Source organism: Myxocyprinus asiaticus, chromosome 41, assembly GCF_019703515.2.
Source record: "Myxocyprinus asiaticus isolate MX2 ecotype Aquarium Trade chromosome 41, UBuf_Myxa_2, whole genome shotgun sequence".
Lineage (NCBI taxonomy): Eukaryota > Metazoa > Chordata > Actinopteri > Cypriniformes > Catostomidae > Myxocyprinus > Myxocyprinus asiaticus.
Genome location: NC_059384.1, coordinates 20,920,798 through 20,938,040, shown reverse-complemented (window position 1 = coordinate 20,938,040; position 17,243 = coordinate 20,920,798). Strand labels below are relative to the sequence as shown.

Sequence of the window (17,243 nt, the reverse complement as noted above, 5' to 3'; positions counted from 1 at the left end):
CAATCAGAAGAAAATGATCCAGCTCCACAAAAACTATATTTCAGGGTTTACAAAAAACACACATCCAACACGAAATAACAATAAAAACAAAGTCAGAGAGACACATTGGATTCGAAATGCATCTAACGGTTCACTCAAGCCCAGCAATTAACACTGAAATTAGTCGAATCCAGCAGTGGAATGGAGCAGTACAAATATCGTTTTGTAAAAGTTGAACCTGGTCAGCTTTTACAACGCGAAGCTTATCTACACTAACTTAAAACGTGAAGAGTTTATACATACTCCAACCTCACTTTGCTTTCTTCTCAAGATAATTTCACCTCAAACAAATATTTCGTATCCGTTTATGTATTTATTTGATAAGTAGCAATGAATTACACATGATTAGAGTCCTGATGAAACAAACAAAAAAAAAAATAAATAAACTGTTCACTTACTGGCTGTACTGTGGGGTCAAATATAGTTGGCACTGCTCCATCTTTCAAAAAAAGTTTGGTTGCAAAGCCTGCAGCGTGTTGTGAGTGATTCACAAAAGCATCAATAGTAAAATGTTTCGAACAAACAAAGGTTCCCACATTGACTCGATCAGGCACTTCGCTAAAAATAAATTTAAGCCACTGGTTTCTAAGGTTTGGATCCTTCGGAGGCCGATGCAGAGATACAATTTTTCTACAACCAGGAACAGAACAACGTCTGGAGACCTTATTCGACATCGCATCGAGGAAGCAAACTACAATACCAATAGAAACAGCTCTTCATTAATTCATAGCGACGATTTGTCTGCTGTGGAGGTGGAGACAATCCAATAAACATCACATCCTGACGTCACAATGTGGCCGATTTCAAAACGAGTCCTCTGTTTTTTTCAGAGTGGAAACAATAAATGCACCTTTTGGACTGAAGAGGGAGTTTGAGGTCTAAACCTCAATATGAACTCTTGAGTCTCGAGGTGAAGCGTCCCAGCAGTGAGCGGAGAGTAATAGGCGCTAGAGCCTATTTTTGCAGCGCAGCTCACGCTGAATTTCAGTATTTCCACATTCAAGTAGGCGTAGATAGGAGCTGTACTTTTATGCCGCTTGTTTACAAAGAAAAGGCTGCCCAGCATGCCCGATAGCGTTCCAAAAATGACCGCAGAGTGGACTGACTTGCCTATAAAGTCGCTTTGATATATTAAACGATCACGACCAGGTACGCTGATAAACAAATGCACGTGACTGCCCGACGTTGCAGTAGGAACATGGAAAAGAGACGCGACCAATGTTGCTCACGCCCCGCTCACAGAGGATATGTGAAACAGGCATCATATGTCATGTAGATTAAGGACAAATAGATTTCTCGTGACATGACCCCTTTAATATATCGCCTATTATTAAATTTGTTTTTAGAATTCATGTTAAACTTGTAGGTTCTCCACTTGTGGAACTGAACAAACAATTTGACATTTTATATAACCTATTAGAAGCAGAGAAATAGTGTTGTTGCGTTCAACTTTTATTTATAATGTATTTCCTCTGTCTTTCTCCTCAGGTCTGAATTGTGAGAAGAGTGTTTAAGGGAAAATGCATGACTACCTTCAAAGATATCGACCAGACCACTACGCAAAACTCCTTAGTGCACATATGTTATGGTAAATATTCAGTTACATAACATAACTGGTAGTCAATGATTGTGATTAGTTTATTAAAATAGAATCAGTACATAAAAATCCTCATATTAAGAAATAAAACGTTACTGTAACAAAAAGAAAGTCATGCTGAGATGTCATTTTCTTATTTGTATTTATTATTTAAAAAATAATAATACAATTTTTTTTTTATTTATTGATTTTTTGAGAGAGAGAGAGAGAGAGAGAGAGAGAAAGAGAAACTATTAAGATAATATAATAATTTGCATCATGTAGCACAGCAAGACAAAATCAGTCAAATACAGCTCAAATGAACAGAAAAAATAAAATAAAAAATATTCAATAAATATCAAAATAAAACTATAAACATCTGTATTTTTTATTTTTTTTTATTTTTAGAAAATAAATAAAAAATTATGAACATTAATGGCACTGCATTATAGTGCACTTTACTGTCCTATCCTCTCATGTAATCCAGAGACAAGCAACAGTGAAAGCAAACATTGAAAGATTTTTTTGATCAACAAAAACCTGAAATGTGTAAAATATGGAATTTTTCAAATTCCTGATCTAATTATAATATAATATTATTTCTGTTGTACTCAAGATGTTTGTTTTGGGTTTGTCTATCCTTATACTGTCATGTGCCACTGTTTACTCACAAGATGGAGCTATTATCACTGTTATCTCTCAGCCTGTTTCTTACATGAGAATTCCTTAACATATAATAAAAATATCCATAATTCAGAAAAAGTAAAACATTTTCTAATAGCTAATTCAAGGCATGTCCAAAAATATCTTAAAGGAATATTCCGGGTCCAATGCAAGTTCAGCTCAATTGACAGCATTAGTGGTATAAGATTAATTACCACAAACAATTATTTTGACCTGTCCCTCATTTTTTTTCATTTATATATATATATATATATATATATATATATATATATATATATATATATATATATATATATATATATATAAATAATTTGTTCTAGTGTGGCACTTACAGTACAATGGAAGTGAATGGGGTCAATCTATAAACATGAAAATACTCACTATTTCAAAAGAATAGCTACAAGACATAAACAATATGTGTGTTAACATGATTTTAGTGTGATAAAATCACTTACTAACCTTTTCTGTGTAAAGTTATAGCCAATTTTACAACTTCATCTCCATGACGATGTAATGTCAACAAACCCTACAATCATAAAATGACTGTAAAATGATGATTTAGTAAACTTTACAGCTCAAATAATACATGAGTTTTAACAGAAGAATGAATGTAAGTGCTTTTATAATATTATTAGCTTCATATTTCTGTGTTTAACCCTCCAAAATTTGTCCCCATTCACTTCCATTGTTAGTGCCTCACTGTAACTTTGATTTTAGCCTTTTTTTTAAAGAAAAGAAGGGACGATTCAAAATTATTTTTTTTGGTAATCAACATTATGCAACAAAAGCTGTCGATTGAGCTTAACTTATATTGAACCTGGAATATTATTTTAATAATATAATATAATATATAATATAAATAAGATATTGATTATATATATTTATATATATTATTTATATATATTATTTTATTGAGGAAATCTACACTGAGTAGTTTCATAGAACTCAAAACTTGGCAGGGTCTGTCAAACTGTAGCAGGAATATGAACATTTATGTGCCATTTAACCAACTGTTTTCACCAATTTTGATGCATTAATTGTTTTCAAAGCAAAACAATTTATTTGAATGTTAAGCACTGCAAATACATAATAAATAATCTAAATACACTATAAATATTGTACAATAATAATAATAATAATAATAATAATAATAATAAATGTAAAGGTGAAATATAGAGGGGGAGGTCACCAAGGTGACAAGCACGTGTGCAAAGCTGAAATAAAAGAGAGCTGGTATGGTAGAGTGATGCAGGAGGTGTTTATTTCAGCCAGAAGTCTTTAGGCTGAGTGCAGAGAGAGAAGGCTTTTATGATGGAAATATTAGGAGAGGTGAAATATGAGGCACTGACGCTGGGTACTCACTTTAAAGTGCAAGTATCTTTTGCATTCTTTTCCCCATTGCAAAGCTTTTACATTAAGACCTTGATTATTTTATATTGTTATGCCTCAGAAAATGACTTTAGGTATTTACTCAAACCAGCTTCAGTATATTTTATTATTTTCATTGAAATGAAGGGAAGCCATTGTGCAGGGTTTAACAGTGAGGCAGGGAACAATTAAAGGGCCATTATTGCGAAGGAACTTTCAGATGGGAACAGAGCAAGAAAGACAGAGGTGTACTTTTCATATCCAAACCAATGAATGCTTTGTAATCTTTGCAAATAAAAGCTTTAAGTAAGCTAACAATCCTACAGACATCCATTCACATTCTCTTTCTCTTTCCAAACAATCAGTGACCTTCCTGTCATCTATAACACTTACACAGGTGATCAAATGAAGCCACATGGCATTGTTGCTTTGAAAGTTCTCACATTTGACTTCTCTCATGGCAGCTGTTTTACACTATTTTTGTTTGGCTTTGGCAGTGCCTAACCGTAACTCTACCTAACCCCACACATACAGATCTGGTTTAAAACATCCACCAGCTCCATTGACAAATAAACCCTGCTAAACACACTTCTGCACTGGAGTAAAACATCCAGAAAGTCATTAAAAAGGATTAATGATTATATGAAGTCAGATATACACAATGTGATATGCACAGAATGACAATTTCCTTTTTTCCTAGATAAAGATTTGCATTTAACATTTAAATTAATTTTGAGATTTATGTTATGATTTCTGATTAATAATTAACATATGATTATTATATTTAATTAACACAATAAACAAGAAATTAACTTGAAGGCATATTTCAAGTTCAATACAAGTTAAGATCAATTGACAGCATTTGTGGCAAAATGTTGATTACCACAAAAATGTGTTATGACTCGCCCTTTTGTTGTACAAATCTGTACAATGGAAGTGAATGGGTCCAATCCGTTAACATTAAAATACTCACTGTTTCAAAAGTATAGCCACAAGACATAAACAATATGTGTGTTAACATGATTTTAGGGTGACCAAATTGCTTACTAACCTTTTCTGTGTAAGGTTATAGCCAACTACATCTTCGTTGCCATGGTGATGTAATGTCAACAAACCCTAAAATTACTGTTTTGATGTGATGATTTGAACATCTTTACTGGTCAAATAATACATGACTTTTAACACAAGACTTAATGTAAGTGCTTTTATAAAATTATAAGCTTCAGATTTCTGCCTTTAAACCTTTAACCTTTAAAATTGGCCCCATTCACTTCCATTGTAAGTGCCTCACTGTAACCTCTATTTTTGCGTTTTTTTAAAAGAAAAGGAGAGAAGAGCCGAAATCATTTTTTTGTGTTAATCATCATTATGCCACAAATGCTGAAGATTAAGCTGAACTTGTATTGAACCCGGAATATTCCTTTCGTTTCAATTTCTTTTCACGTTGTAATATGTTACTTTGACCTACTCATGATCCAGTAGATTTTATTGAAGATATTATTCCCTCTGTTTTAGCACAAAGTAGGTGTGCTCTTTTCAGAAAGGTGAATGTTATCTCATGTAGTAACATTGTTTCTATCTGTCAATTTGTCAGTAAAATGTTGCATGTGAAAATTCATTGCAATTATTTATGTTTTACTGTATATCTGTGGATCCCAAGCAGAAGTAATGTAACATTTTTGATTGAGGACGGCTGAAGCGTCAAGTTTTAATTTTATTTACAAACATGAAGTATCAACCAATGAGGTTTTCGAGCTATTAAGGGCCTTGGGGTCTCTCAGACCCCAAATGTGGGTTAAAAGTGCTAATTATGTCAATAAAAAAAGTGACTCGTTTTTCAGTAGTTTAGTTAAGAGTGAGTGATTAGTATGACAGAAATAGCTCATACATTTGATGATACTGTACCTAGATTAACAAATCATTTGAGGAAATTGTGTTTAAATTCAGTTGTTATGACTTAATCAATAATTTGTTTAATCAAAAACATAAAATAAAAAACGGCAAGGGAGAAGCATTTGAGAATGATTCTAATGCATTACGATTGAAGGTGTTTCTCTTATTACTTTATAAAGTGAGGGTACTGTACAAAATGTACTATACAAAAACAGTACATAAATGTCATATTTAATTTGTAATATTTGCACAAAGTTTGGGATCTCTCTGGTTAGGACACTAAATTAATGTCAGTAGGTATATAAGGACAATTGTAAGCATCCTTTTTTTTCTCTCTGAAAAGTAGAGCAACTTGTCATATTTGATTTCTCATAGCAATCCTGTGAGCCTGAAGCCAGATCTGAGCTCCTGTAACAGTTCTGTCACTTCTCATTTCATTTGTGTGCATATCTAATAGGAGCACAGGCCCAAGTCTTTTATTCTTATGGATCAACATTAAACCAAAGGTTAAGTCAAATCAAATTTTTTCATAAACAATGATTCATCTTAAACTATCTTATATTTAACCCTTGATTTTGTTATTATATATTTATCTAGTAGGGTGGATTAGCATTAATGATAAAATAAAATCATTAATAAAAATCCACTAAATGAATGCACAGGTAATGCATTTTTTTAACCCTCCTGTTATGTTTGGTAAATTTTTGACCCGTTTAAGTGTTAAAAACAGTGAAAAAATAATCTTAAGTGTGGTCAGAATGCATGGGGTGAAATGTCACCTGAGTATCTGGACAAACTGACAGACAGAATGTCAAGGATCTGCAAAGCTGTCATTGCTGCACATGGATGATTTTTTGATGAGTACTCTTTGAAGTAGTTTAAGAAGTTCTGAACATTTTATTCATATTGTAATAGTAATTTTTCACGTTATTAATGTCCTGACAATACATTATGATCAGTTGAATGCCACTTTGGTGAATAAAAGTACCAATTTCTGTCCATAAGAGCAAAATCTGTACATTATTCCGAACTTTTGGGTGCCAGAGTATATATATACAGTTGTGCTCAAAAGTTTGCATACCCTGGCATAAATTGTGAAATTTTGGCATTGATTTTGAAAATATGACTGATCATGCAAAAAAACTGTCTTTTATATAAGGATAGTGATCATGTCACCCTTGAATGTTTGGCAGTGTTACAGACACACAAGGTGACACACACAGGTTTAAATGGCCATTAAAGGTTCATTTCCCACACCTGTGGCTTTTTAAATTGCAATTAGTGTCTGTGTATTAATAGTCAATGAGTTTGTTAGCTCTCACGTGGATGCACTGAGCAGGCTAGATACTGAGCCATGGGGAGCAGAAAAGAACAGTCAAAAGACCTGCGTAACAAGGTAATGGAACTTTATAAAGATGGAAAAGGATATAAAAAGATATCCAAAGCCTTGAAAATGCCAGTCAGTACTGTTCAATCACTTATTAAGAAGTGGAAAATTCAGGGATCTCTTGATACCAAGCCAAGGTCAGGTAGACCAAGAAAGATTTCAGCCACAACTGCCAGAAGAATTGTTCGGGATACAAAGAAAAACCCACAGGTAACCTCAGGAGAAATACAGGCTGCTCTGGATAAAGACGGGGTGGTTGTTTCAAGGAGCACAATACGACGATACTTGAACAAAAATGAGCTGCATGGTCGAGTTGCCAGAAAGAAGCCTTTACTGTGCCAATGCCACAAAAAAGCCTGGTTACAATATGCCCGACAACACCTTGACACGCCTCACAGCTTCTGGCACACTGTAATTTGGAGTGACGAGATCAAAATAGAGCTTTATGGTCACAACCATAAGCTCTATGTTTGGAGAGGGGTCAACAAGGCCTATAGTGAAAAGAATACCATCCCCACTGTGAAGCATGGTGGTGGCTTACTGAGGTTTTGGGGGTGTGTGAGCTCTAAAGGCACGGGGAATCTTGTGAAAATTGATGGCAAGATGAATGCAGCATGTTATCAGAAAATACTGGCAGACAATTTGCATTCTTCTGCATGAAAGCTGCGCATGGGACGTCTCTTGGACTTTCCATCATGACAGTGACCCTAAGCACAAGGCCAAGTTGACCCTCCAGTGGTTACAGCAGAAAAAGGTGAAGGTTCTGGAGTGGCCATCACAGTCTCCTGACCTTAATATCATTGAGCCACTCTGGGGAGATCTCAAACGTGCGGTTCATGCAAGACGACCAAAGACTCTGCATGACCTGGAGGCATTTTGCCAAGACGAATGGGCAGCTATACCACCTGCAAGAATTTGGGGCCTCATAGACAACTATTACAAAAGACTGCACGCTGTCATTGATGCTAAAGGGGGCAATACACAGTATTAAGAACTAAGGGTATGCAGACTTTTGCAGACTCATTTTTTTCTTTCTTGCCATGTTTTGTTTTATGATTGTGCCATTCATTCATTCATTCTGTTGTTTATACATTCAGAATAGGCCAAAAATATTCTGGTGAATATTCTTTCATACCCTAAAATTTACATGTTTATTCATAATGATGTTGGATATAGCTTGCTCCATATATATGAGCACATATATATATATATATATATATATATATATATATATATATATATATATATATATATATACATACATATATATATATATATATATATATATATATATATATATGTATGTATATATGTATATATATACATATACATATATATATATATATATATATATATATATATATATGTATATATATGTATGTATATATATATGTATATATATATATATATATATATATATATATATATATATATATATATATATATATATATATATATGGAGCAAGCTATATCCAACATATATATATATATATGTATGTATATATGTATATATATATATATACATATACATATATATATATATATATATATATATATATATATATATGTATATATATGTATGTATATATATATATATATATATATATATATATATATATATATATATATATATATATATATATATATAATATATGGAGCAAGCTATATCCAACATATATATATATATATATATATATATATATATATATATATATATATATATATATATATATATATATATATATATATATATGTGCTCATATATATGGAGCAAGCTATATCCAACATCATTATGAATAAACATGTAAATTTTAGGGTATGAAAGAATATTCACCAGAATATTTTTGGCCTATTCTGAATGTATAAACAACAGGGACGCTGAATCTGGGACATTGTACATTGTAACAAACACTCTAGATAGACTTATCCCACTTTCTGACAGTTGTTTATGTCAGGAAAACAGAAACCAGGTTTGTTTAGACTACCAGTACATGAGTCATTTGCCAAGTATGCTGCTCTCAGACTTTTATTTTTTTTTTATTTTTTAGTCATAGTGCTTACAATTAAGGGCACAAGGGAGAATCACAAAGTGAAATTGCATCCTTTGAGATGATCAAATATGAACGATCTATGCGAAAATTTAATTAAAAAGATATGCATTTGGGTATGCAGGAATTATTACGTACATTTACATTAGTTGTGCATTATTACAACAGTTATTCAGAGTGATCCATTGATCCTAATGTGATAAGCTTAACAAGGAAAGATAATTTTGCCTATACTAATGTCTTAGCAGCTCTGTTTTAAGAAATCATATAACCAGCCATATCCCGTCACTGCTTACAAGTCTTAATCCAATCTCAGCAACACGTTATATTCGCTTTTTAGAAGGTGGTAGCTTTGGCCTCTGAAGACGTTTAAGATTACACATGTGAAACTGATTCTGTAGCATGGTGGTCACGCTATGCATGTCTAGATTTAGTCATGCAAAAGTGAAATGTATTTTAAACAGCTAGAGTATTCATGTATTTTAAACAGCTAGAGTATTCATAGCAACATGCACTGTGCTGTAATCTGCATCTTCAGAATAAAAAAAAATTGTGGTGCTACAGGGGGCTGTGGAGGTAAACATGGCTCGAATACATAAATGTGCATTCACACTAGAAATGTAAGCGCAGCGTAGCTCTAGCGGGAAGACTTGCAGCTGTACATCATCACACCATTAGCTAGGTAACTCCTAGCCAATCACATGTAAGCCATTGCTTTATAAGTCTGCTCACATTCTATCACATTGCTGCTTCAGTTGTGCTAACACGGCAACCTCCACCACCCCACCACCACTGGTTGAGTCCCGTCCTGCACAGGGGTAGGCTCCTCGCCCCTGCCTCCTATCTCCGGCAGGATATGACGGTTCCGAGTACAACTTATTCGGACCGCCAGACGGGGCTTATGCCAAAGAGAGACATTACATTTTCTGTTTTATATTCATCAAATAAATGTCATCTTGAATTTCACTCAAGTCTGCAAGTCTTCCTGATAGAACTTAGATTGTGTAGCGCTAAAAACAACACACATTTTTGTGTGTACAAGTGTGGGGAAAATGCACAAAAATAGTGTAGAGTGAGAGAGAGAGAGAGACCAGACTTACAAGGCATAACAAATTTTATTATACAGATAAATACATTTTTAAATTACAGAAATATGTGGGGTTTTATGGGCTTAAAATGGCTAATGTAACAGAAGGGTTCAAAGAAGAATTCCTACATCTTATTGATTCTTAAATTCATTTGAAAATGATGTGGAATCAAAAATAGGTTTAATATTGTGTAAGATACAATGCTTGAAAGAAGTTACTGCTTTTGACAAAATACAGTTGTACACTTCCATAGAAAAATATCAAAGAATTCATTATTGTTATGGCTGTGCTCTGTAAAAATGCTTATAAATAGAATAAACCTTTTATCCTTATTTGTTTTTAGAAAAATAATTCTTAACTCTGCCCTGTTATAACAAGAGCTTAAAACTCTCCTTTAGAAAATATATAAAAAGAGCCCATACACATTGCACTGCAAAATGTTTTGACCAATGCCCAATATTAATCAAATATAGGTAAATGCACTAACCGATCCTTGAATCAGAGTGTTTGAGTCTCTGTATGCAAAAACACAATGCCTGAACAAGATGGCCTGATGTTGGACTATGCCAAATGTTCACTGTTGCAAAGAATTTAAATAAAACATGTAGTAAATGTTATTCCTCTGCATATTTTCCCTCAGAATAGTTGTTTTGAATGTAATATTGACAGGTGTTAGTGCATTTTAAAGACCCCATGCAACAAAAACTAAAAGCAGATTTCCCAAGCCCTTATACACTCGCCAAACACTAGAAACGATATCTATAATTCTATATATAATAAATAAATATTTAATAAACCTTCTGAAGAGGGAAAATGCACATATGATCAGAATAACAAATAAAAAGTTAAATTATCATCATTTACCCCAAAAAACAAAAACAAAACAAAACAAAACAAAAAAAACACTTACAATATAGTGGCACATTTAAAGTCAATTCCAATGATTCCCTCAGTCAGAATTTGCATACTACAGTTTTAAGACAAAGACTTAATCTCTTCATTGTTTTTTTCCTTTTCCTTATTTCTTTTGAGGTAAACAGAAGTACTGTTAAAGACTTTTAAAGGCAACATCCTACTTCATCCAGGACCACCCTGACTGTGGCACTACTTGAATACCTTCAGACTTTTGATATCCAATTTTTTCATGGTCACAAACATGCAAGCACAATTGCATATGTGTAATTTACATTAACATGACAAACAATTCCCAGAATTAAATTAATAACACACTTTATAAGACTTTTTGATATCGGTTCTGCTGTAATCTGGGTGGGCTTGCTCGCTGAAATGTGGGGAATCACAAACACCATACCTGTCGCTCCCTCTCCCCCTACATATACCTTTCTAAAAAATTAAACTCTGTTTCTCTTTGAATTCTGCTAATGTTTTCCTTTTCTTGAATATCAAAAGGTTGAACTGTGTTCTTTGGGCGAGAGTATTTCTTTATTTTTTATTTTCAGGTTAGGGCAAGTTGTCACATTTTAAATAAGGCAAGTTGTTATATGTGTTGTATTTATTGTAATTTACTAACTACAATTTCTGTTTTCCCATTTCTGTTAGAAAAAAGTAAATATATATACTTATATTAATATTATTTATTAATTTTATATTAATAATAATAATAATTAATTTAATAATTATTATTTAATGATTAATATGATTATACTTTGCCCTTCACAACTGTTTTACTGGTTAAATTTAGCTGAAAAGCCAAAGCTTTTAAATGGCAGAGTGACCACTGTGACAACTTACCCCATATAATGTGACAACTGTGGAATGAAAACCAGAACAAATGGGACAGAACTGTGAAGCTCCTGATTGGTGACAAATGAAACTCTCTACTCATAAAAAATAAATCCTATTGCACATTATCAATAAATAATATATTATTTTTCATTTTCAAAAACTATACTGTACCTTCATACCAAAACTCAATAAAAATTGGGACTCGTGATTGGTATATTTTGATTTTCCTTTGCATTTAATTCAAACAAAATTGTGATTGAGGTTAATAAACATAAAGGAAAGAAAGAACAGTAAATGAAAACAAAACAAAACAAAAAGTGATGAGTACATTACAGGGAGCATCAACTCAAAAGTGAATGCAGTAGATGCTAGAAGAAACTGCGGTGGGTTGGTAAAGGGTGTAAGACGGATGAGTGACGCTGGTGTGCGCGTTTGGTTTCCTCTGGCCAAGAGCGCCTGCCCACTGCGACAAAGTCCCCTGAACGCATTCCTCTGGCACTGTAAGTGCATCTCCCAGTTACACGTCAGATGGTAAATGAGTAAGGCAGCTGTTCTTGCCAATCACGTAAAACTGCATCATCAAACATTTCCAGTTAAGTCTCTGTCAGAAGCCAGAGGCCTATAGAGTGGCTGCACATATCAGATATTTAGGCTTTCCATTAGCAGATATGAGTGACGTTACAGAGCATTCTCTTTGCCTGTTTTCCATTTTCAACTGTAATCCCCCCCCCCCCCCCCCCAAAACATTTTCCTCTCTTCAGCTTTTACCAGATTCACATGACATTTGATGAAGTCACAAGTTTCAAACTTCCATATGTTGATTCTTCAGCTACCTCTGCCATGCTGGAGACTGCCTGGTACAGTTTTGATTCATAAAGGTCACTGACACATCTGTGTGGGCTGCCAACCAACATCACTAAAGGATGAAATATAGGGTTACAACAAATATGGACACATCAAGATCAATTACGAAGATCAACATGCTAAAAAAACAGCTTCAACTAGCTTAAGGTGGTTTGCTTTTCTCAGGTGGTTTATCTGGTCTCCAAGGCCAGTCTTCAGTTGGTCTAGCATGTCTCCCATCATGACAAAGCTGGTGTTTAGATGGTTGGGAAGGTGGTCTCCAAACCTGGTCTCCATTCAAATTCAATTTAATTTCAGGTTGAACTGGAATTAAATTGGCATTCTTAATCCAATTCTGAATGATGCACAACTCTTGACTGAACATCTGACAAGTGCCCAAATCAGCCTAACCAACTTATCCAGGCTGGGAGACCAGCTAACCACCTTAGGCTAGTCTAAGCGTGCAATTTCAAGAACACCAAGAGATGTTTATGATAATAATAATAAAAAAATCCATATTGTATTATATTCTATTTATAGTAGAGCTATGAATCAATTATTTATTTTTTTTAAACTTATTAATCGCACAGTTTTCTGCAATTAATCACTATTAATCCTGGTAGATGGTACATTAAAACAAACATTAAAATATAATCATAAATATATTTATACTTTGTCTAAAAGAACTGGTTAGTCAACATTTATTTTAATTATTTAAATATAAACATGGTAATTGTTTATTTTTTATTTTTTGCGGACAGAGTTTATTAGACACATTTTTACAAGTATAAATATTTTATACAAGTATATGTTTATATGCCACACAATCTGTGGACATAGGTTGGGCAAAATCTTCTGCCATTTTCCCGTGGACATTTTCTAAATAATTGGGCAAATTCAATTCATTGATAGACTTTCAAGATAAATTTTGTGCACTATACATGCAAATACAAACCTAATTAAATGCTGTTTAATTTGCTGAAGTTTAAAATCTCAAAATATTTTCTCTGGCTAGAGTTCAGTCTCTAACGCTGGGTCCCTCTCGTCTTGACATTGGTTCAGATGACAATGAGTGAACATTTTTTGGGCGATAAGAAGAGATATGGCAGCTTGCCTTTATCTCTCCCACACCTGGCTCACCACTTGTGGGTGAAGTCTCCATTCTTCGTACAGTAAATGTGCTGTGTTTATTATGCCTGGGACATGCATCGCGCAAAATGAATAAGCATGCACTGCTGCACACAATCAGTGTCTGTGAGCGTGTACCCTACTGGAAACTTTTATATGCTAATTTTAGCCACAGGAAGTGGGAAAAACATTAGTGAAGCTTACTGTATTAATTGTGTTCATTGTTTTTACGCGTTAAACAGTCAACTATTAATCGCAGAAGTTAACACATAAAATTTCCCAGCTCTAATTTATAGAGTATATATTTATGGTGTTGCTATGTTTACGACTCTCAAGGCGACTTTTGAAAATGTTCTCTAGAAAACTATGACACTGCAAAACTCAGTTTTCAAATGACATGTGGACATGGCCTAAGTTTTGGTGAAGTAATCCAAAACTATCCTTTTAACACAAAGGAAATCTTACCTGAGATTGTACTTTTTCATGTCAGAAAATGGACAAAAATGATTGCCAATCCAATATTCAAAAGCATCACCATTGCAACTAAAATTGAGTTAGGACCCTGATTAAAAAGACACAAGGTGTAACAATTAAAGCAACAATCCATAACACTGAGATCTGTAAAAGTCTGTTTAAACGAGATGACAAACTTATGCAACCACTTACACTTTCTTCCTCTACTTTTTCATGGGCAATCTCTATGGTGGCTTTCTTGGTATCTGCTAAGCTCTTTGGTTTAATAGACTCTTGTTTCCTGATCTTGGGCTCTGGTATGGGAGTGGGTGTCCTGACCATTTTAGGTGGTGGAGGCATCCTGGCCAGGCTAGATTGTGTCATCTCAGGCTCTTCATCCTCTGGTTCCTCTGGTGGAGGGATCTTTACCATCGGTTTTACATAATAACTGTGATAAGCAGCATGTAGCTGTCCGTTACCCGTGCTCACAGGTTTAAGCAGGGGCTGAGGTGCTTTGGGGGGCTTTGGAGGTGGCACTTCCTGCAGTTTGATGGCTGGTACAGGGGGAGAGGTGGTTATTTTGGTGATCTCAGCCACAATTGAAGCTCTCTCTTCTTTGCTTATCTTGTGGGTTACACTAGTACCGTCCTTGCTTATCTTTCGGGCTACGCTGGTGTTGTCTTTGCTTATCTTCCGGGTGACACTGGGGTTGGCGGGCTGGCTCTTCTGAGGGGAGTGAGGAAGTGATGGGGTTGGGCTTTGGGCAGGGGAGTGGGTGGGAGTCGTGCCACGGCGATAGAAAGGGCTGCCAGAAGGCTCCTTCTCTTCCTCCTTCGGTGCTTCCTCTTTTATCTCCTCCACCGACTCACTGAACTTTTGTTTGATATAGTCGAGTCCTGTCAGGAAAGATGTTGGGGAAAGTTAGGGAAATACCAAATGAGAAAAGACAGCCAACATAGATCTGTAATAACTGTTGTGAATGTCCAAGAACAAAGGTTAGTTTCTTTTGTGGAACACCAAAGTAGATGTTAGGCAGAATGACACAATTTACTTTAATTGTATGGAGAGAAAAAAAGATGCAATGAAAGTGAATGGTGACTGAGACTAACATTGTGGATAACATCACAAAATGATATGTTCATCCATTGAACACATAATTTTGTGTTCAATGAAAAAAAAAAAAAAAGTCATACAGTTTTGGAACAACATCCTTGCCTAATTAGAGCTCAGAAAATAAATAATTCACCCAAAAATGAAAATTCTCTCATTATTTACTCACCCTCATGCCATCCCAGATGTGTATGACAAAGACTTTCTTTCTTCTGCTGAACACAAACGAAGATTTTTAGAAGAATATCTCAACTCTGTAGGTCCATACAATGCAAGTGAATGGTGACCAAAACTTTAAAGGTCGAAAAAGCACATTAAGGCAGCATAAAAGTAATCTGTATGACTCCAGTGGATAAATCCTTATCTTCAGAAGTGATATGATAAGTGTGGGTGAGAAACAGATCAATATTTAAGTTCTTTTTTTTTTTTTACTATAAATCTTTTTTTAAATTTTTTTTATTTCATCTTCACACTCTTCTTCTTTTGTTTTTTGCAATTTGCATTCTTCTTGCATATCGGCACCTCCAGAGAGGATCATTTAAAAAAGGAATAAATATTGACCTGTTTCTCATCCACACTTTTCATATAACTTCTGAAGATATAGATTTAACCACTGGAGTCTTACTTTTATGCTAAGACTTTTAGGACCTACATAGCTGAAATATTCTTCTAAAAATCTTCATTTGTGTTCAGCAGAAGAAAGAAAGTCATACACATCTGGGATGTCATGAGTAAATGATGAGAGAATTTTCATTTTTGGGTTAATACAGAAACAGAAGGGAAAATTAACCCTGATGGGCAAAAAAGGTAAAAATCTTAGTAACTTAGTAAATGTCCTTAAAAACTACAACAAATGTCACAAATGTTTCATCCAGTTCAACAGGTGCATAAACTAAGGTAGACCAGAAATAATTTCACTAATTGGATCATAATGACTTAAAAACCTGTTTTAATGAGTTGATGGATTCTAAAATAAATAAATAAAATATATAAATCCACCTCAAGTTACTGAATATACTAGGGCAAACAAAACACTAAATAACATGCACTTGAACTTCATTTCCTGCTGCTGTTAATGAACAAAATCTTCTTACTATTAAAGGAATAGTTCACCCAAAAATGAAACTGGCATGCATGTTCAGCTCGAGTTTCTAATTGAAAATTTGTCAGTTAGCCTTTCTTATGCTGTAAAAGAAAGACCACTCTTTAATACTGTATATTGAGCTGTTTCAGTGACGTCACTTTTTCCTCGCAGTTGCCATATTTGTGACCATCAGAGTGAGGAAACATTGGCAGTTAATGGAAAATCACCAGTAAAACGACATCAAGAAAAACCTCAAAAAATGCTTTTGATCCATGCCAAGTCCCAGGAAAGGTGTGTTCAGGTCTGAGGTCAGCACAAATATTGCCAAATTTGACTTTCGTGGACAAATTTGATGTATGCAGGTGAGTCTGATGTGTGACTGGTGAGCACACAGGCCTACCGGTACATCACCATAAACATCTCTCATTCAGAAGTTACAAAGTGTTGTTTTCTGCTTTGGTCAAAATATTATAAAACGTATGTGATGATGCTGTCTGTATGAATGTAAGAGCTGCTTTTAACACATGAAGAATACACAGAAAGCAACCGAGGCAAAAAAAATGAATAAGAATAATATGTTTACATTGTAGTCTGGCAGTGTGAATAAATCTAATCTTATGATGTGTTGTTTATTGACTAACATTAGTATATACACATTAATCACGTACTATATATTCACATTAAAGTGCTTTTTCATTCATTACAATGTGTTTCAATTATCACATACATTTATACAGTCTGAGTGTTATGAACAGCATCGTCCTATGTGCATTTCCAGTTTAATTGTATCCGAATC

At 34.2% G+C, this 17,243-nt stretch overlaps 2 protein-coding genes and 1 long non-coding RNA gene across 4 annotated transcripts in view; 1 reads left to right on the top strand and 2 right to left on the bottom strand.

Moving 5' to 3' along the window:
• Window positions 1–1,097, bottom strand: part of zfhx2 (zinc finger homeobox 2) — a 17,817-nt gene extending 16,720 nt beyond the window's left edge. The window contains exon 1 of one of the 2 annotated variants that reach the window (XM_051683065.1): window positions 438–1,097. In XM_051683065.1, the coding sequence (XP_051539025.1) occupies window positions 438–713 (276 nt within the window). In that variant the 5' untranslated portion in view covers window positions 714–1,097. The remainder of the gene's footprint in view (window positions 1–437) is intronic. The other variant, XM_051683064.1, reaches the window with a different exon arrangement.
• The window catches only part of LOC127432208 (uncharacterized), a 19,763-nt gene extending 2,520 nt beyond the window's left edge, over window positions 1–17,243 (top strand). Inside the window, exons 2-3 of the long non-coding RNA XR_007895718.1 lie at window positions 1,528–1,627; window positions 16,619–17,243. This is a non-coding gene — a long non-coding RNA (uncharacterized LOC127432208). The remainder of the gene's footprint in view (window positions 1–1,527; window positions 1,628–16,618) is intronic.
• LOC127432197 (junctophilin-1-like) overlaps window positions 10,092–17,243 on the bottom strand; it is a 56,152-nt gene continuing 49,000 nt past the window's right edge. Inside the window, exons 4-6 of the mRNA XM_051683079.1 lie at window positions 14,467–15,149; window positions 14,266–14,362; window positions 10,092–12,745 (exon numbers count right to left, since the gene is read on the bottom strand). Coding sequence (XP_051539039.1) covers window positions 14,282–14,362; window positions 14,467–15,149 — 764 coding nt within the window. The 3' untranslated portion in view covers window positions 10,092–12,745; window positions 14,266–14,281. The remainder of the gene's footprint in view (window positions 12,746–14,265; window positions 14,363–14,466; window positions 15,150–17,243) is intronic.